Raw genomic sequence first — 18,430 nt, forward strand, 5'->3', positions numbered from 1 at the left:
TCCAACCCTGGAGATAGTCAAAGCCTGACTGGACATGGTTCTGAGCACCCTGCTGTAGGTGTGACAGTGCTTGAGCAGGGGGGTTGGACTAGATGATCCCCAGACTCCCTTTCAAGCTCATGCTTTCTGTGAAACTGTAATTTCATCTGTATCTTTAGTTAAGCAGAATGCATATGTTAGTCACGCACACCTTTTGTGTTAGTGTCACCTGCTCCAGGCTGTGTTTATTCCACGTGACCTATTTCTTGTGCTTTTGTCTAGCTACGTCTTCACTGTAGGGCTTTCTTGTGCTGTTGTAGCAAGAGGTTTTCCCAAGAATACAGTGGTCTGGATTTGCATCCAGTCGTGTGATGAGGGTACTATGTGAACTTGAGGTACAAGTAACTAGAAGCTGTAGGTCAGGGAATAGATGCAGGAAGTACTTGTACCTGCTTTTATATTACAGCCCAACTGGTAAAGATTTGTTGGAAATAACATGAGTGGAAGAAAAAAATCAGACTATTTGCTGTTGGAATTACCAGTCTGAAGAGATGAGTCAGCATCAGAACCTACTTAAAGCTCGCTCTCGCTTTCCCTGGTCATGTTCTTTTTAATATTTAATTATTTAGGATCGTATCAAATCATGCCTGGTTGAACATTTCTGATTCAGTTTGTATTTAATTGTTTTTCTACCATACCACCCTCCTTGATGTTCTTGAAAATCCAACCCTTCACAGGTTAATAGTGGTAGGAAAGTGAAGTCTCGAGGCCTAAAGTTTGTCTGTATGCTAACGCAGTGACAGTGTGCTGCAGAGTTCACATTTTCAGTCTTTTGTAAAGCATGCTGGTGACAGCTGCAGTTGAGATGAGTGAGTAACATGCTGTGAGGACACAGACTTAAATATTCACCATCTCCATAGTGGCCACTGACAGCAGCTTTGAACATACACATAACTGAGGTTTCTGATTGTGTTGTACACCTTTTTAATAGCTAGCACAAAGTATTAAATTAGGTTAAAATAAAATTGTAGTCAGACTGTCATTTTGGGTTTGCTGCTTTTCCGTTTGATTGCGGCATTTGAAAACAAATCTTCTATTTTGAAGAAAAGTAATGTTCTGACTTGACATATTATAATTTCGCTTGTTTCAGATTTGAAATAACTGTTAACTATAGGTAGTGAAAACAAAAGAAAAAGAAAGGAAAGACAATATGCTAAACAATTATGTCTAGAATCTGTCTCTTCCTGCTCCTTTCCCCACATCAAGCTTTTGCTGTAATCCTTTCAAGAGAGCCAGTAATTATTTTTTTCATAGACTTCATGCACCTGATGTGCTTGAAATTGTGTGGTTAGTTGCTATAATTAAAGAGGTGCTTTGTGTGTCACAAACAAAAAATATTTGCCAACCAATCAATCGCAACCCTTTTATATCAATCCTATAAAATGGGGGCACATCCTCAGCACATGTAGCCTAGTGTAACTTCCCTGCAACTGATGAAAAGGATCCAGTTCTTTATTTCTGCAGTACTGCTTGCCCAAACCTGTAGCTACACGTACCTTTAAAAATATGAAAAAATGCTTCCAGTTTAGGTATTCTCACTTGAACACAAATAGAACCCTTCCTCGGATGGACTGCTACAGTATGACTGAGTTGAATTTACCACTGATGTATATTTACTAAAGTTGAATTTTTCATTTTTAAAAATTAGAAAGCAAAGCAAAGCAAAGCGGTTTACCCCAGAACACACTGTCTGAAGGAGGATTTTAACTCTGAACTCCTGATTATGAATGTAGCACATCAGATCATCCTCCTCCTGTGGCTAGAAACATCATTCTGGCTGGTTGTCTACAGCACAGATGCACCTTGTCTTCTTATTTCTTCAGACATGCCTCGTGTGATTGATTCCAGAAGGAGATATTTAAATCATCAAAAAGCATGGTTCCTAATGAACTTCATAATGGGCTAAGCACTATGTACTGCGTGTACTATTAGCCACACCATTTTTTAATCTTGCACCCTTTTTCTCAAGATGTCCAGCAGTAGCTTAGCAACTAACGTGGTTGCATAACATGCTAAAAGGAGGTCTTATTTCTCGGTTTGGTTATTTGTTGTTTGTTTGCTACAGGAGATACTACTGTTCGATGTGAGCAACTGGATATGCTTCAAGATTGGCTGTCTGAATTCAGAAAATCTACCTCCTCCTCCAGTACAGCCAATCCAGAGGAGCTGGTGGCTTTTGATGTAATCTGTGGAGATCTCAACTTCGATAACTGCTCCTCTGGTAAGACAAGGGTTTCCTTCTCCTGGTGTCTACCTAGTCCACAAAGGAATAGGAAAGTTCTTGATTCCTGCGTGTTACAGCAGTATACTAAGTTGTGACTGGCTTTTGCAAGGAAAGACTTAATTGCTACAGATACTTCTAAAAAAAGTACTAACCTTGAGATGAGCCAAGGAGAGCAGCTCACAATTACAAGCTCTGCCGAGTTATTAAGCATGATGTGTTCTAAAGCAGAAAGGGCAATAATTTGTGACTTGCAGTAGCAATAACAAGGGCAGATCTAGTGGTTTAGCTTTACTTGAATTAGGTAGTTGCCTACTGTCCTAGAATTTTAGTTCCTAATGAATGACACGTATGTAATGGGATTTTTGTGGAGAAAAAGTAGTAAATTCACGCAGTTAAAAATAATTTGATAGTGCATATACACAGGCACAGGAGATTAATCCTGCAGAGAGAACTAAACATTGCTGAATCAGTCTTGGAAAAAAATAACTGATGCTGTGTAGTTCTGGGGTTTTTTATTTTAATAATTTTTAAATATTTTTTGTCTATTTTTGGATGCTAAGGGTACTAGAAAAAGAACGCCACAAAACCAGGATTAACGGGTGGCGAGTTCAGAAAGATGGTAGCTTTTTCCAAACATAAATATTATGGTCTGTTAACAGTTAAATTGCCAACATAGAGTGCAGAGCACTGTTTGTGTATGCTCTCTGCCTTCCTGCTTAGTACAGCTCGGGCACCCAGCTGAGCTCCTTGCTGCCTTTATGTGATGGCAATCAACTCTGCTGGCTTGGAGCTGGCACATGGACCAGCGGTGCCCAGTGGCCAGCTTGCCGCAAGGCTGACGGCTGAAAGGCCTTTTGTGCGACTGGGCCAAAACTGAAGTGCTGAGGTAGAAAGAACCCAAGGCAGGTACAGTGAGGGGGGTCACCAGAAGGATTTAGTCTGTGCTGCGTTACCAGGGAGATGGACAGGGTGCAGGTGAGATCAGGCTGCAGCATTCAAAGTGGGATTCAGCAATTCAAATTAGAGATTTGTGGATTAACAGGTGAATTTGTGAACACCATCTAGTGTGAATTCTGTAGTCCTCATAACCAGCCTGAATAACTGAGGTTGAGCACAACAACTCTACCAAAAATCATTTTAAGAAAGAAAAAGCAAGCATTGTCTGATCTCAAAAATAACTGGTACTCTCTAATCTCAGGACTTGCATCAGACACTTATAATGGAAGATTTTAGCAAAGATGGAGAAACATCTAATTGGGTAGAAGAAGACCATCAACCCAAAACACAGTCCTTCTGTTGTTTGTTTCTAGCTTGTATATACAAAAAATAAACCACTCGCAACTCTATGATCCTAAGTAAACTCAGAATTGTCAGAGAAGGTGCTGGCAAGTGCTCTGACTGGTAGATGAATCCATTATGCACTGTGGAGGTGAACAGTAAGTGGTAATGGCTACAGAATACTGTAGTTGAACAAACAGGTATTAGGATAAAATGTAACAGTAGCAGTGGTAGTGCATTTCTAGGGAAGGAAGGAAGGAAGGAAGGAAGGAAGGAAGGAAGGAAGGAAGGAAGGAAGGAAGGAAGGAAGGAAGAAATGTGGTCAAAAACAGGTCTTCAGCTAGCCAAGCTGCTACACAGACAGGCTGCGGAGGCAGTTGCGGCAGTCCTGATAAAGGGAGACAGAAGCTGGGGGATAGAAATGGACACATCTGCTGGGATTTGCCTGTTTCACTGGCAGTATTATTAGATGGATGGAGTGGCCTGGAGGCAAAGATGTCCATCGAGGAAATAAACAATCTGCTGCATACCAAAGAGGTGACTGCCCAGTCAGATAGCAAATGGAAAACAAGTGGGGCTGTGCAGCATGAGCAAGAGAGAGGGGAATGAAGCTGTGAGGCAGAACATATGGTCAGTATACTCTACCTGAGAAGTTTTGGCACGCTAACCAAGATCTTGCACAAGTACAGAGTATAATTAATGCTATTGTGACCCATATTTTTAAAGAAAAAGTAAAAAACCCCGAAATTTGTAATGGCTGCATTGCAGCCACTGCTAAAGAAGACTGAAAAGTAGGTTATAAAAAAACATTTTTTGCTATCTCTGTAGCTTATTTACGTCCCCCTCCCCTTTAAAATTCACTCAAGCCCGGAAACTGAAATTAAGCTATTTCATTTTTTATTTTTAGATTGCTTTTTTTCCTTATGCACTAAGCAAGATTAATGCAATGTTTAAAGTTTTCTCCTCCATTTTTACATTACTCATTGTTTTAGGGATATTTGTTGGCATTGCAGAGAACTGAACATCTTGAAATTATTTTTTTTTAAACAATAATCAGCTTCCTGTAATTTTGTATATGATTTTCTGTATTCTTTCCCACTCCACAGACTGATACAGCAAGTAATTAATGTTTCGGTGAATATCAAGCTTCTATTCTTAGATGTATTGACAGTAGTTTTCAAAGATCTCCAGGTCCATGAGCGACCTTATGCTTATGACAAATTTTCTGCAACTCAGTTTTCCCCTCCAGCTTTACAGAACATTATGACAACATTCATACAGTGAATTCACACTTGGTGGGAACATTATTAGAAAGTTAGTTACTGTCAGGTTGCTTTGGACTGACTGGTGTAAAAGTCCATTATGTTTTTAAACCTAGCATAATGCAAAAAGCCTTCCAGTCAGATGGGTTAAGTTCGTCTCATCAGCTGTGACTTGTCACTATCAGTGCCACAGTTGCAAATTAATCACAACAAAATTTTAATCTATCTCAGATAGGTCATGCTGATTATGTTTAGAATGGCTTTAATGCTTTAGATAATGTCCCAAGCAAATTATCAATTGCCTGTCCTTTCTCTTATCTATTATGGAAAACATTCACTGAATTCCTCTGAAGTATGTAAAGCACAAGCTTTTCTTTTCAGACTTACCGAGATGTGTGTATATATATATATATATACACCCACAAAAAGCCTTTTACATTGTGAAGTCAGTGCAATTCTCCATTGTGTGATCTATCTCAAATTTTGTAGTGTTGTAAGCAATGTAATGACAATGGCAGGGTAAGGAAGTATGTTGGAAAACCTTCACTTCAGTTTACAGCTAGAAACTACTAAAAAACATCTTTCATAGAAAGATTTTGCAGGGAAGCACTGTTATTAGCAAGTGTTTGTTGGAATTTCTAATGAAGACAAGGTATTGCTGTGCAGTAAAGCTACTACTCAACTGGTTCCAATCCACCCTGTGTACGTGTACCAAGTAGGAAGGAGGACTTGCCTTTTCTGTTGTGGCAGAACACACAGTTGTCCACAGATTCACAACACGTAGCTGATGTGCCTTTTCTTGGGCTTGCTCTTTCTCTGCAGAGGACAAGCTGGAGCAACAGCATTCTCTGTTTACACACTACAAAGACCCGTGTCGAATTGGTCCTGGGGAGGATAAACCATGGGCAATCGGTAAGACCACCTCCAGTTGTCGGTGTATGAACATTTACTTGTCTGTCACTCACAGGACATCTGTAAAGCAGCAGGTAGTTCAGCTAATTAGCACTAAGAATTTGGTGGAGACCAAATATTTACAAGGCATACTTCTGTAATGTGCATTTTATAAACCTTAACAGGATCTTGTTGAATTATAATTAAGAATCAGAGAGCTCAAACTTCAGTCCATGTTCCAGAACCTATGCATCAAGCTACTTGAATGCCTTCCCACACCTATTCTACTTTTAAAGTAAACTCTAGATTACTTTGGACCAGGAAGCCAAATTACTGTTTCTGTACTTTCTGCATGCAGTGAAAGCCTGCAGCTTGCGATTAGAATGTACCATATGGTGTTGTATAAATACTGTAAGTGAGGATGTAACAAAGCAATTCAACAACACTACAAACTTGTAGGTTTCATCTTACAAAAGATTTCATGGAACCCTAAGATATTCCTACCTGGTGAAACAAACTCAGCTGAACTTGGTGAAGTTTTAGATTAGGAATTAGACTTTCTCTAGAGGAGCAATTATAACTGTGAAGATACTAAAGGTAAGAATGTGGAACTGTTTAATAGTGTGGTATTACTCTGTTGTAGCAGAAACGCACAAAAATCGGAGATACTGTGGCTGAGAGACTGGAAGGGCAGAAGCAACGGTTTGAAAGGTGGCAGGCAGTGGGGAGGTGTGGGTAGAGGAGAAGTGAACACAAAGTGCTCTGTCAGAGTGGTCCCCTCTCCCCCACATGGATGCTGTCCTCACACACCCTGTGCCCCCGGAAGCCTCCTGAGAGGCGAGTCACAGGAAGTATGCTGGGACAGTCACATCTCCCTTTCTGTTCACAGGTACCTTGTTGGATCCTGAAGGATTATATGATGAAGAAGTGTGCACTCCAGATAACCTACAGAAGTATGTAATTCCTAATGCTCCCATATGCTTTAGACAATTCCAAAAGCCAGTTCATTGCTTGCTATTTAACATTTCACAAATTGAGGGGTGTTTTATGGACTGTAAAAAAACCCAACCAAACATAATTTTTTACTCAGGGTACTTAGAGAAGCAGCCACTTTTCCTTCCCTTTTTTCCTCTTCTCCAAGTCTAACAGAATTGGCTTCAGTGGGTAAAAAGATGAAGGCAACTGCAGTCAGTGTTTTCATGTCTCTAGAGTTGGTCCTACCTGGACAGGCCCATAGGACAAGAAACTGCGAGCACTACTGGAAAGGGTACGTGGACAGCTTGTCTGAAAGTCTTTCTGCAGGCAGCCAGGTCCGTAGTCATGGCACTGTAAAGGACAGCAACAAAAGGAAATGTAGTTTTCCTTAAATAAAAAAAAACATACCCCAACCCAACAACTTATTACCCATTCTAGAAAGCTTGCAGAATTCGATACACCTAAAAAAGCAAGCTCACAAATATAGAGAGGAATTAAATAGCACATCAGAGATAACTAGGAATAAGGCTTAATATCAGTGACAGTAGTGTAGCATTACTTTTAAGGAGTGCTTGATATTAAGAAACACGTATCTTTGTTTTGAGCTAGTGGATTTAAGAGAAATACAAAAAAACCTTGATTTGCAGAAGTCTTAACATAAATTTCTTGAATACCTGTACTGTTTGTTAAATAATATGCCAGCGGAGAGAAATTACTAAGCTTTGTAGACTTTAGAGCAGCACTTAAAGAACGTGATAATCCTTTTTGCACCTGCTGTAGCTTGAAGGCTAGTTTAATGGATTAAATATGTTATTATCATGACTAACTATGAAACATGTTCTAGCTGTTCATTACCCAAATACACCAAACAGGTGAAGTTATTTGAATTAATGAGTGTGCAGATGCTTCAGTTAACATGCATAATGGAAATGGTACATTATGTAGGCACAGTTTATGTTGGCATTTTTACTTTTTCAGTACAGTACACTGCATGGTATAGTTGGACGCTTCACTGAATGTATTAGGTGAGGCTACCTCTTGTAGTCTTCTGTCAGTTTTGACAAAGAAATTCAATTCTAGACTTAAGGTCTGGGTTTAGTTTATACTCAAAATAAGGATTTGTTACAGCAAGTCATGCATTGCACATTCAAGACCCTGCAAAATTTCCAGGCATTTCTATTCATGTGTTGAAAACATGAACTTGGTACATGGGAAAGGGATTTCTGGAAAGCAAAAGTAAGGTAATTTGGCCCTATAATCAAGTTTGCAAATACAAATCTGTATATGGGTATAACATTCTATTTTATGGTTCCAAAAGCAGGCTTGGAGCTCTTTAAAAAAAAATGAAAGTAAAAAAACAAAAACAAACAAAAAAAATCCCCTGTGTTTTCAAGCAGCCTTTTGAGACAATCTGTCATCAAATTACTTTTGGGCTATTTTGTTTTGTTCCCTGAAGAGTTACGTGTATTCAGCAATGAAATTCCACTGACAAATACATGACTGATAGATAGGGAGCCATCAAATGATCAATAAATATTTAAAAGTATTACTTCTGCTACCTGTGTGTAGGTACAGCAGCTCAGTATGAGATAACTGGAAAATATTCTTAAGTGGTGATAACAGAATATATGCAAGACATTTTGCTTACTAAAAAATGGCTTTCAGTTTTCTGCAATACGCTAAAATTCTCTTAAACTGATGAAATGCCCCTCTATTAGACGAGAATTTCCACTGTCTTTTTATGCACATCTGCATGTGTACATTATGTAGATATGCTTATATATTACAGAAACCTTCACTTCATGAGAGGCCAAGAGAGCCTGCCCTCCCATCTCTGCAAGGGACCAGTAAACATAAAAGTTGCCAGTAAGTTCAGTAGAATTTAAAGCCATTAGTGGAATCTGTGCTCTGAGGACATTTAAATGTTAAATAGCACAGAAGCTGTGCAGCACTGTCTAGCTAACAAGTATCATTTATGTACACAGCAAAACAGGCTACAGCCTAAAATGGATTTGGTCTCAAATTTTTCAGCAATAAGCCTTGATCAAGCTTTACAGACATTTAAAACAGACATTCAAATTGGCAACGTAAGCTATCCAGGGAATTATTTCTTCATCAGCACTCTTCTCTAGTTTATAAATAAAATTAAGTAGTTCGCATTACTGAACTAATTAGGCCATAAAAGCAGCAGAACAACTAGTTCTTAAATATCTCTTTCATGTTAAGTACAGCATACGTAAAACATCAGACTAGAACATACTTGGTACAAATAATGAGCAAGACATTTATAATTATAGAACAATTAGTAAGCTAGATGTAGCGATCTGGGCCCTGCCACAGCACTGGAAGCTACATGAGCTTCTGCTCAGAAAGGCTTCACGAAATGCACACAAATAATCTCATTTCACAAAGATGATTGTCACCTTCAAGCAAAGCACTGGAATAAGCCCATTTTCATCTCTAACCCCTGAATAGAATCTGGCTCAGGAGAGCAGATTACAGCACAGCTAAGAAACAAGATTTAAATGCTAATTTTTCCAGTCTTCACTGCTGGACTGTGGCTCACAGTTCTGGGCAACAGGCTGCAACACCAGTGAGAAAAGCCTTCCTTGACTTGGGTGCTTCTCGCCTAAGTAAGAGATGGTCCCTTGAGCTTTATGAGGCAGGAGTAAGGTTGCTTTATGGCTCCCTTACATAGCCTGCTCTTCATGTTCTTTTGTTCACTGCAGCTATGGTCAGCACTGCAGACCAGCGATCAGCCAGAGAGCTGCGTGACATAATTTTCATACTTAAACTCTGGAGTTATTTGGAACTGAAATCTTGCAAGGAAAAAAGTAAAGTTCCGATTACTTTTTATCCTCCCTTTCTTTGTGTGCTATGAATTAAGACAATTATTCAGACAAAGCTCAAGTTTAGTTGTGCAACTCAGTCATAAATGTTAACAATTTAAGTGAATGTAACTAATTAACTGTTAGCACAGCATAGCCAGATGTCCAGTACTTGCCTCTACTTCCTGTAGAGACAAACAGCAAACCATTGCATAGAGCGGTACAAGTTTTAGTCAGTAGCAGATGCATGCACATTTACAATCCATTTTCCTCATGTATTTGAAATTAACATTTCCCTTCTGTGAGCAGTTGTGCAGGTTAAGTGAATACCCCATGCTCACAGACTTTTAAAAGGACATAATTGAAGCTAAAACAAATTCATCTTTTAAATTAATGCAAATAAGATATTTTTTTTTGCAGTAGTACTGCAGCGCTAATCAGCAGTTTCTTCTACTTTGTTACTTAATTAGCTTTGCCAAATATAAATACAATTTCTGAAAGAGGTCAGTCCCATCAAAGAGCTTGCTTTCTTGAACCTAGAAAAAGAATTTCAGGCAGTAGCTCTTTGTAGAATCAGCTTGCAAATGGGGTGCAGATAGTAAGCTAATTTAACGCAAGTTATTAGATAGTCTAAAACTGAATACTACATAAAAGGAAGCTTACTTTCATAAACTGGTTACAGTAAACTCAATAAGAACCTTCAATACTTCACTAAGTCCAAAGGAGGTTAAGAAAAGTTCTGATTAAATAACTATATGACCAGAATTTTATCACTGTTATCTTTTGAAGGCACATAAGAGTACTTCTGGTGTGTATCAACTGACCCAAACTTATAGATTATAACACTACTGAGACCTAATCAACTGTAGCAAGTGCTGTGTTCCCGCTGCCACCATTCACGTCCTTCCAAAGAGACAAAATTTGACAAAGAAAACATTTGAATCTCAAACATTGAAACACATCGCAAGAGTCTGGCGTTTGTCTCTTGTTTTTCCTTCATTCTGTACTCTCACATGCATGCATTAAAAAATTCCTAAACCCAACCCCATAAAACCCATCCAAAGTCAAGTCTAAAAACTGGGTGATCAAAAATATCTTATTTTTTTCCAAGGTGAAATTAAAGGCTTTGTACCTGCTAGGACCCAAGTTCATGGCTCAGTGTTTCTCCTGCGACAGTTGATGATGTTGCTTAATGGCGTAATCAACTCTTACAAGGGAAACCACAGAACCTTGAGCTCAGGTTTTGGCAGGTAAGTAAAGGAAAATGATCTTCAAGGAGGTGGTTTTGAAAGTAGTTTGTTTGTGTTTTGAGCCGGATAGCAAAACCACAACCTAATCTGCCCCTCTCTGCATGCATAGTTAACAGGCACAACTGCTGCGACCGTACTCAATACTCACTGTCTGCAGGATATCACACGCAGCCCCTGCTTTTGTATGCACAGTTGTGTCTGTTGCCTTCGGCGCTCCTTTGGAAGATCTTTTAAACAGAATACAAGAAGGCAAACCAAGTTTCCTTTTCAATACAATACAAGAGCAAAACAACACAGAATTACTGTAAAAGTAGCGACAGGGACTTTTGGGGGTTATCTGGTCCAAGGTCACTTTGAAAGCAGGGCTAACTTCAAAGTTAGATCAAGTTGCTTGGGGCCTTAATAGACTTCTATATAAAACCTACTGTTAAGGTTTAAGCACCCAAACTAAAAATTTTAGTGGAAGAGCTGCAGCTTAGTTGCCTGAACACAAGGCTGGTACCTAGAAAACCAATTCTTAATTTTGATTGCTTCTGTATATGATCTTGGGCTGGGTAATCTCCATGCAAGATGGGGGCAGTCCTAACATACCTGCTAAGTCAGTCCATCTCTATAGAGGAGTTTGAAGAGTGTCACATACACAAATCAAATAAATGAGGTTGTCATTACCAGTGAAGTAAGAGCTTGGGGTCCGAGACACAGTAGTCTGATCCTGAGGCTTGCTCAAAACCAGCTACCGCATGCCCAAATGTGTGCTCCTGAAAACCATTCCTCATCCGTACCCTGTCTGTAAAGGTGGTTGTCTTAATTTCAGAAGGAGTTGCTCTGATCAGAATGGAGAGGTTTGTATCAAAGTACTCGGCTTTCTTCTAAAGGAATCCATGAAAGTTTCCACCTCTGCTAGATTTGGCAACGCTGGAAATCAGTGGAGGGGCTGTGGGCTGCAATGTCCAACAGATAGCAGGCAGGCAGGGTCCTTCTCTCTGATGTTTGTTCTCCTACTACAAGGGTAGGTCCACCAGTATAGCACCAGCAATTCCAAACCCGCCATGAGGCTTTAAGAGCACTGTCAGCTGTTAGTACAGCCTCATATTGGAAAACACATTTGGAAGAAAATGCACTTTACAGTTTAACAGTCCTTTTGGACAGGCATTACCCTTATGGGGGACTGGGAGAGAATCTAGCCTAATGCACAAAGAGACAGAATGAGCAAACATTTAAAGCACTTGTTTTGTTTTTTAATGAAATAGAGTGCTGGAAAGTGAAGAAGGAAGGAAAGGATACTTAGTCTATCCCACCAGCAAGAACCACAGTTCCAGTCAAAAGGGGAGGAAGGCATCGCTGAAAGGAAACGGGAGGAGGATTGACTACATGCTCTACACAGAAGAAGGTCTCTACCTGGAATGGAAAGTGGTGAGTTTCAGAGCTGACAAAAAAGAACCATAATTCACACAACAAACTTCTCTGGATGGCACTACAGCCTGTTCTGCTTGGGGTCAAATTCATACTCCAAGGGAGAACCTGCTTCTTTGCTATTTTCTACTTCTGCTTGTGAGTACCCAGTTTGTAAGACTGTTACATAAACAAATTTAAGGTGAGTTTAGGGATTCTGGTAGCAACACTGGTAGATAAGCTGCTCTGAGTACCTGGCCCATAGGAAGGAAAAACTACATTGTTTTGAGTGAGCCTTAAGGTTGCTCCATCCTGCTTTCAAAAGCTGGGAAACAGGCAGTATTTCCAAAGAACTGTAATTTGGTCCTACAAAATGTTGCCAGAACAATGGCTGGAATTCAGAGACCAAGGAGCTGCGAGGAGCTGAGTTCCTGGTTGCCTTAAGGTCCCACAAAGCTTAACACCTCGATCTAATCAAGAAAGGCTTCCTTTTTAGCTGCATGCCATACCTAGGGCCGTACGGCCAGCCCCTCCTCCCAGGCTGCCTACTGCAGCACTACAGATAAGTCCATCTGGAACAACACAAATGCTACTGTAAACGGAAAGAAAAGGTACATCAGATTTCATCCAGACTAGTTCAACCGTATACTGTATAAATGCTTCCCCCCATCAACTGCACCACATTGACATGCCCTCTGCAGCAGATAGTTCACCATTAGCCCAGCCAAGCTGGTCCATACATAGAATCATAGAATGGTTTAGGTTGGAAAGGACCTTAAAGATCATCGAGTTCCAACTCCCTGCCAATAGTCAGGGACACCTCCCACTAGACCAGGATAGAATCATAAATCCAACATAAATCTCTAAGGAAGGATGACATTAGATGTGGGATACACACATGTTGCTTCCCTCACATTACTGAACCTGGATCTGAAATCCATTTTTCTTTTCTAACCTATTAGTACATACATGTACTATTAGTACATACATGTACTAATACAGTAGGTAGTTCAAAGTAAACTAAAGAGACGCATAAAAGCTGAGTCCTGGTGTGTGGTGTAACAGATCAGTTTTCCAATTCCTTCTTTCTTACTTCTGTTTTCCTTCTGCAGGAAGTCGAAGAGTTCAGCTTTATTACCCAGTTGGCAGGCTTGACAGACCACCTACCAGTAGCAATGCGTCTCATGGTGTCTACAGGAGAAGATGACCCTTAAAACTGACCAGCTTTGAGAGATTAGAAGAGGGAAATGTTAACGATATTAAGAAAATATCAGAGGATAAGAACGAACTATTCTGGTGCCACGTTAGGAAAGATGACCAGACCTGACCCGGGCTACTCCCAGAATGTACCAACAATGGTGGATATACAAAGGGAAGAAACGGAAAGGGTTGTGGCCAAAAGCCACTGTCACGAGTTGCTCAGGCAACAGGGCAGGCCTGTACTACAATGCTTTCACTGTGGACCGAACGGAACCAAGATGGAAGTCCTAATTCCTTCTGAACCAGTGCCATTCTTACTAAAACATGTTTTTATACTAATATATAGCACAATTTAGTTTGTAATTAGTCTGTGAGTTAGTGCTGCTCAATGGTTTTTGCATCATTTCTTTGTATAACTTAAGAAGCTAAAGCTTTTTTTCATTTTTTAGCCTGTTAAAAGTTGTAGTAGCGTGCTTGCATCAGTAGCATGCGCCCGCACTGCATGCCACTCTGAGATAAAATAGTCAGTAAGATACCATGGGGAATATCAGAATGGAAGTGAGTTCAAAAATCAGATACCAGCCAAAGCAAGGCATTCTGGGACTGGGAAACCCTTCTGTCATTACAGATAGACCTTAAAACAAACAAACAAAAACTATTCAATTTGCAGACTAATATCTTCCTGTCCGATTTAAGGAAACTTAAAAGATTTGGAATTAAGACCTTAAGAACACAGTTCTACCTTTAATCCAACTGTGTTTCCAACCGAAATTATGAAGTGTTTTGTCTGAATAATGACTCCAGAATCAGGCCTTTAGCTTTCTGAGGGCAACTTATTCCCTTAAGAAGAAACAGAGTTCCCCTGTAATGTCTTTTCTTTCTTTCCCATACGCGGGGCAGTTCTGAATTATGGTATGGGATGATATGTATGTTACAGTAGAGTGAATAGATTCCTGTAGTACCATTGGTAACACCAGAGCCAACATTCTGCCTTAGCTAGAGACAGTAAGTGGGAAATAGCTTGTAAAATGCATGCTGGATATAGAGTTTAAATAAATGTAAGTGACATTTTGGGAGAAAAAGCGTAGAACAGTGTATGACTGATAAGGCAGGATAACCTAACAATTTTCCAAAGGAATCAGTATACTTAAAGGGAAAGTGTAGCGTGGCTAACTACTAGAGAATAGACCTGAGACTCTATGTCTGCAAGACAATTCTCCGTTTTGCACTCGCAGACTGTAACAGGGGTCTTACCATCCAACGCCTATATTCTTTCCACTGCAGCTCTAAATTTGGGGCTCCCCTCTGCCATCTTATCCCCGTGACCTGACCTACCCAGCCTCTGTAACCTTAACAAAAATAATGAAAAGCTGAGAATCAGGTCCCTAATGAGACTTGGCATTTTTTAGGGATTTAAATTCAGAAGGGTTTGTGTTGTTGGGAGAACAATGAGACCCCTTGTGTTTTAACCGATGCTTAGTTTCTTCTGCCTACTTCCTGTTCAATTTTAGTGTTATTTCCTCTTACATTACAAATTCCCTGTGTTGAGAAGAGAAGTGTTAATCTAATACCTATACTTACTCCATTAAGTAAACTGTTTTAGTTATGCTGGCCACAAACTCCTGAAGATGCTCTTGGTTTGGTTTAGTTTACACCTGCTAGGAATCAGCTTGAGCTAAATCAGAATAGATTTAAATTAGAAACCCCAGTCTGCACAGCCTCTGGTACTGGCTTAATTATCTACAGTAAACAGAACTTTTACTTAGATCAGCCTGCTTTTGGAAGTAGAGAAACTCATAAAAGTACTGGACTAACAGTATTGGGTAATTCCAAGTAGGTAGTAGGCCACTTCTCATGCTCTCCCACTGCACCTGGTCTTGACACATTTTATGCCTCGTTTTTCAGTCCTGGTGTCCCTTCAGCAGAGACTGCCTCTTAAAAGTGTACTGTGCCAAACCATGGGCTAGTCCGCAAGTGTCACCCATGGGGACTCAACAATGGAACCAGACTCAATTCCCCTTTTTGATAAAATTAGGAATTCAAGTTTACAGCATCAGAGACTTTAGTGTACTATCCCAGTGCACCACCAGTTTCCCACTTTGTATGTTTCTCTTTATACAGAGGGTGCACGTATGTGCAATGTGTTTTTCTGGTTTCTTATCTCTCCACCCAATGCAGAAAGACTTGTACCTGAAATAATGCTTTTAATCCTATTTTCTACCTTGCTTGTATTTTACTAACCTTTTTAAAAAAACCAAACAGTATCACAGTAGCAATTTGTGTGCTGCCCAGCAGCTATTTCTCAGTAGTAAGATTAAATATAGGGTACAGTATTTTTAATAGCTTTCCTAACAATGTAAGTTACAATTTGATATCAACTTCACTGAGTATCAGTTGCAGGAACTGAATTTGACACTGTGTGGGATATAATCATAAAACTACTGCCAAACAATGTTACATTTACAGTAAAACTAACATGGTCTAAATTACTTTTAAATTCGTTCTGTGGCTTTGTGCTGACTCAAAACCAGGCACTTTTGTCAACTTTTTGAGATATGTTGAGAAATATTTTTTCAAATTTGAAGTAAATGGTTTTAGATTTTGATGTTCTTAGTTTCTCAGTGATCAAGAAATGGATAGTTGTAAAATGTTCTCTTTAAACAATACGCATACATTTAATCAGTCTAGGTAGTTCTTACTAATTTACTGTCTTAAAGATCTAACTTTGCAAGAGAGTACAGCATTGTGGCACCACTGTACAGATGCTCCTTGCTTTTTTGCATTGATCCTGTGCCTTCTGATGCCTTGGTACGCCTGCAGGAGTCAGAGAGCGTATGTACCAGTAAACCACAACCAACAGGCTTTCCTTTCCAGAAGAATAACCATCCTGGAGAAAAATGAGCTTTGTCTACACCATTGCTACCACAGTTCCATGTACTGTCTCACAGAGATACTGGCAGGATATCAATCATTATAAGCCTTAGACAGATAATATGTAATAGAGTACCTGCATTTACAAAAAAAAAAAAAAAAAAAAAAAAAAAGGGGGAGGGGGGCAGAACATGCCCAAGAAATCAAACCCTGCCTCGCATTTTCAGACGTCAATCCCACTTTGCTTAAGGATAGCATGACCCAATTTATTAGTAGGATGTTATTTATAAGAATTTTGAGTTAAGCTTACTCTGCTATGCTTACCCCACTTTGTACAGGAATTTCAGGTATCTTCAAGAAGTGGGTGATAACGCTATTCTTGGTTTAATAAGTGCTACTCAACAGGGACACTGTAGATGAAGTGTCATCTGTTTTTATAAAAGCTAGATAACATCTTCTGTTTCGCATATTCAATTTGCATTTTACAACAGCACTTCTAGAACAAGGGAAGAAAAGACACAAATGAGGACACCAAAAACTAAGAACTTCCAGAAGTTTCAAGGATGTCAGGTCGTTACAAATTTGGTACCTTTAGATCACTTCAAAAAACACAGCCTACAGAAAAGCAGTACGTAGCCTCTTGGGCACATTCAGATCCAGTTAATCTGTGCACTGTTTGTCTGAGGGTCTGTGGGATACATGATCCACCTGCTGTGCACCACAGCTCAGCCACTGAGGACCAGGGTAGCAACACCTTGTGTGCAGCTTAGTGCTACGTGCAAAAGTGCTTATGATAACTAATTCAAGTGGTGGCCAGCTAGGTTTATTCCATCACAAACTGGATGCTTAATAGAAGCTGTCTAAAGCAACCAAACAAACTGTACCACACACTGGTTCTAAGAGAAGCCTGCAGCCTGCCGAGGTGTGGCCTGCTGTAGAGGAACCCTTGAGAAAGCTGTCTGGTACAACAAGTTTACCTATCTTGTGCTCATACTGTGATGAGGTTTTGTCCCAGAAGCGCTCTCAGCTAGTCTAGCTAGACTCTTGGTCCTACTTGTTGGGTAAGACAGTAAGATTTAAAGAACTTACAATTCCAATAAAGAGGATTTTTATTGTTTTTAAATGGCCTTTGTTTGGTGGTCCAGATGAAGCAGATCTCACTGTCCCTAGTTTGGTCTCTGAGCTACCCTGGGCTCACACAGCAGCACATCAGTGTCAGCACATATCATCATCTCAGAAATGAAGCATTTTTACCTCCTCCTGGCACTGTAGGATGAGAACCGAAATACCATTCAAGCACTTTGAATAACTCCCAATTTTATCATCCATTACAATGAGGGTTAAATTGTTACTGAAGATCTCATTTTTCCATGCAGTCTTGTTTTAAATATAATCTTGATGCTTTTAAAGACTTGTATTATTGCTGAGGTTTAGAAATCCTGTAAGAATAACCTTTTTTATTTCAATGATTTTTCGGTATTGTATCCTTCTGGAACCTAATGTTTTTATATGGTAAGCACACACCTTCTGACATTTTGTTATAAATGTATTAAAAAAATAAAAATTTAAATATTTTCATTGGTTTCTTTGCCTGCAAGAAAACCACAATCTCAGACCTGATTAAAACAAGGTATTTTGAACAATAGGGAGGGGGTTTTGTCTTTTATTGGTGCTGAAAGGAATAACTGGTTGATGCAAACAAGATAATAAAATTTCAAGGCTCAAATGATTCTGTGGAGTCCACTTTTTCTGGTTCTGCGATGTGGAGTCTGATAGCACTAACAGAAATCTGACTCTAAGATGCAGTCCGGTGGGTGGGTTAAGTATGGTCTCACTGTGCTATGCCTGTCCTAGTGAATCTGCAGAAAATAAAGGGTGAAAGAAATGAATGCTTTTAACTCACCCTCTCCCTTGCCTCTACTACTCAGACATCCCCCTGCACAGACACAGCCCGCTCAGTTTTCAAGGTGTGCAACCTTCACATGAGCATTCACAGTGCCTGCTGCAGGCTGCAAATCTGAACCCCACGTCTTGTTCCAAGTCCACGCTTTAAGTACAAGGATATCCACTCCACATTGCATTCTGCTAGCATTTAATGTAAGACCACTTCACAAGAACCAATTTCTCATTATGCAGTTGTACATGTTGACATCCCAACAGTTATCTAGTCCCTGAACTAATGGAGAGCAGGTTTTTCTTTATACTGTCCAGTGAAAGGTA

The 18,430-nt window shown here is 39.7% G+C and overlaps 1 protein-coding gene across 1 annotated transcript in view; it reads left to right on the forward strand.

Annotated features, from left to right (window-relative positions):
* SMPD3 (sphingomyelin phosphodiesterase 3, neutral membrane (neutral sphingomyelinase II)) overlaps positions 1–14,062 on the forward strand; it is a 32,564-nt gene extending 18,502 nt beyond the window's left edge. Inside the window, exons 3-7 of the mRNA XM_009886419.1 lie at positions 2,105–2,260; positions 5,626–5,715; positions 6,584–6,647; positions 11,998–12,160; positions 13,252–14,062. Coding sequence (XP_009884721.1) covers positions 2,105–2,260; positions 5,626–5,715; positions 6,584–6,647; positions 11,998–12,160; positions 13,252–13,353 — 575 coding nt within the window. The 3' untranslated portion in view covers positions 13,354–14,062. The remainder of the gene's footprint in view (positions 1–2,104; positions 2,261–5,625; positions 5,716–6,583; positions 6,648–11,997; positions 12,161–13,251) is intronic.
* Positions 14,063–18,430: the final 4,368 nt, after the last annotated feature.

This window comes from Charadrius vociferus, unplaced genomic scaffold (genome assembly GCF_000708025.1).
Source record: "Charadrius vociferus isolate BGI_N301 unplaced genomic scaffold, ASM70802v2 scaffold400, whole genome shotgun sequence".
Taxonomy (NCBI): Eukaryota; Metazoa; Chordata; class Aves; order Charadriiformes; family Charadriidae; genus Charadrius; species Charadrius vociferus.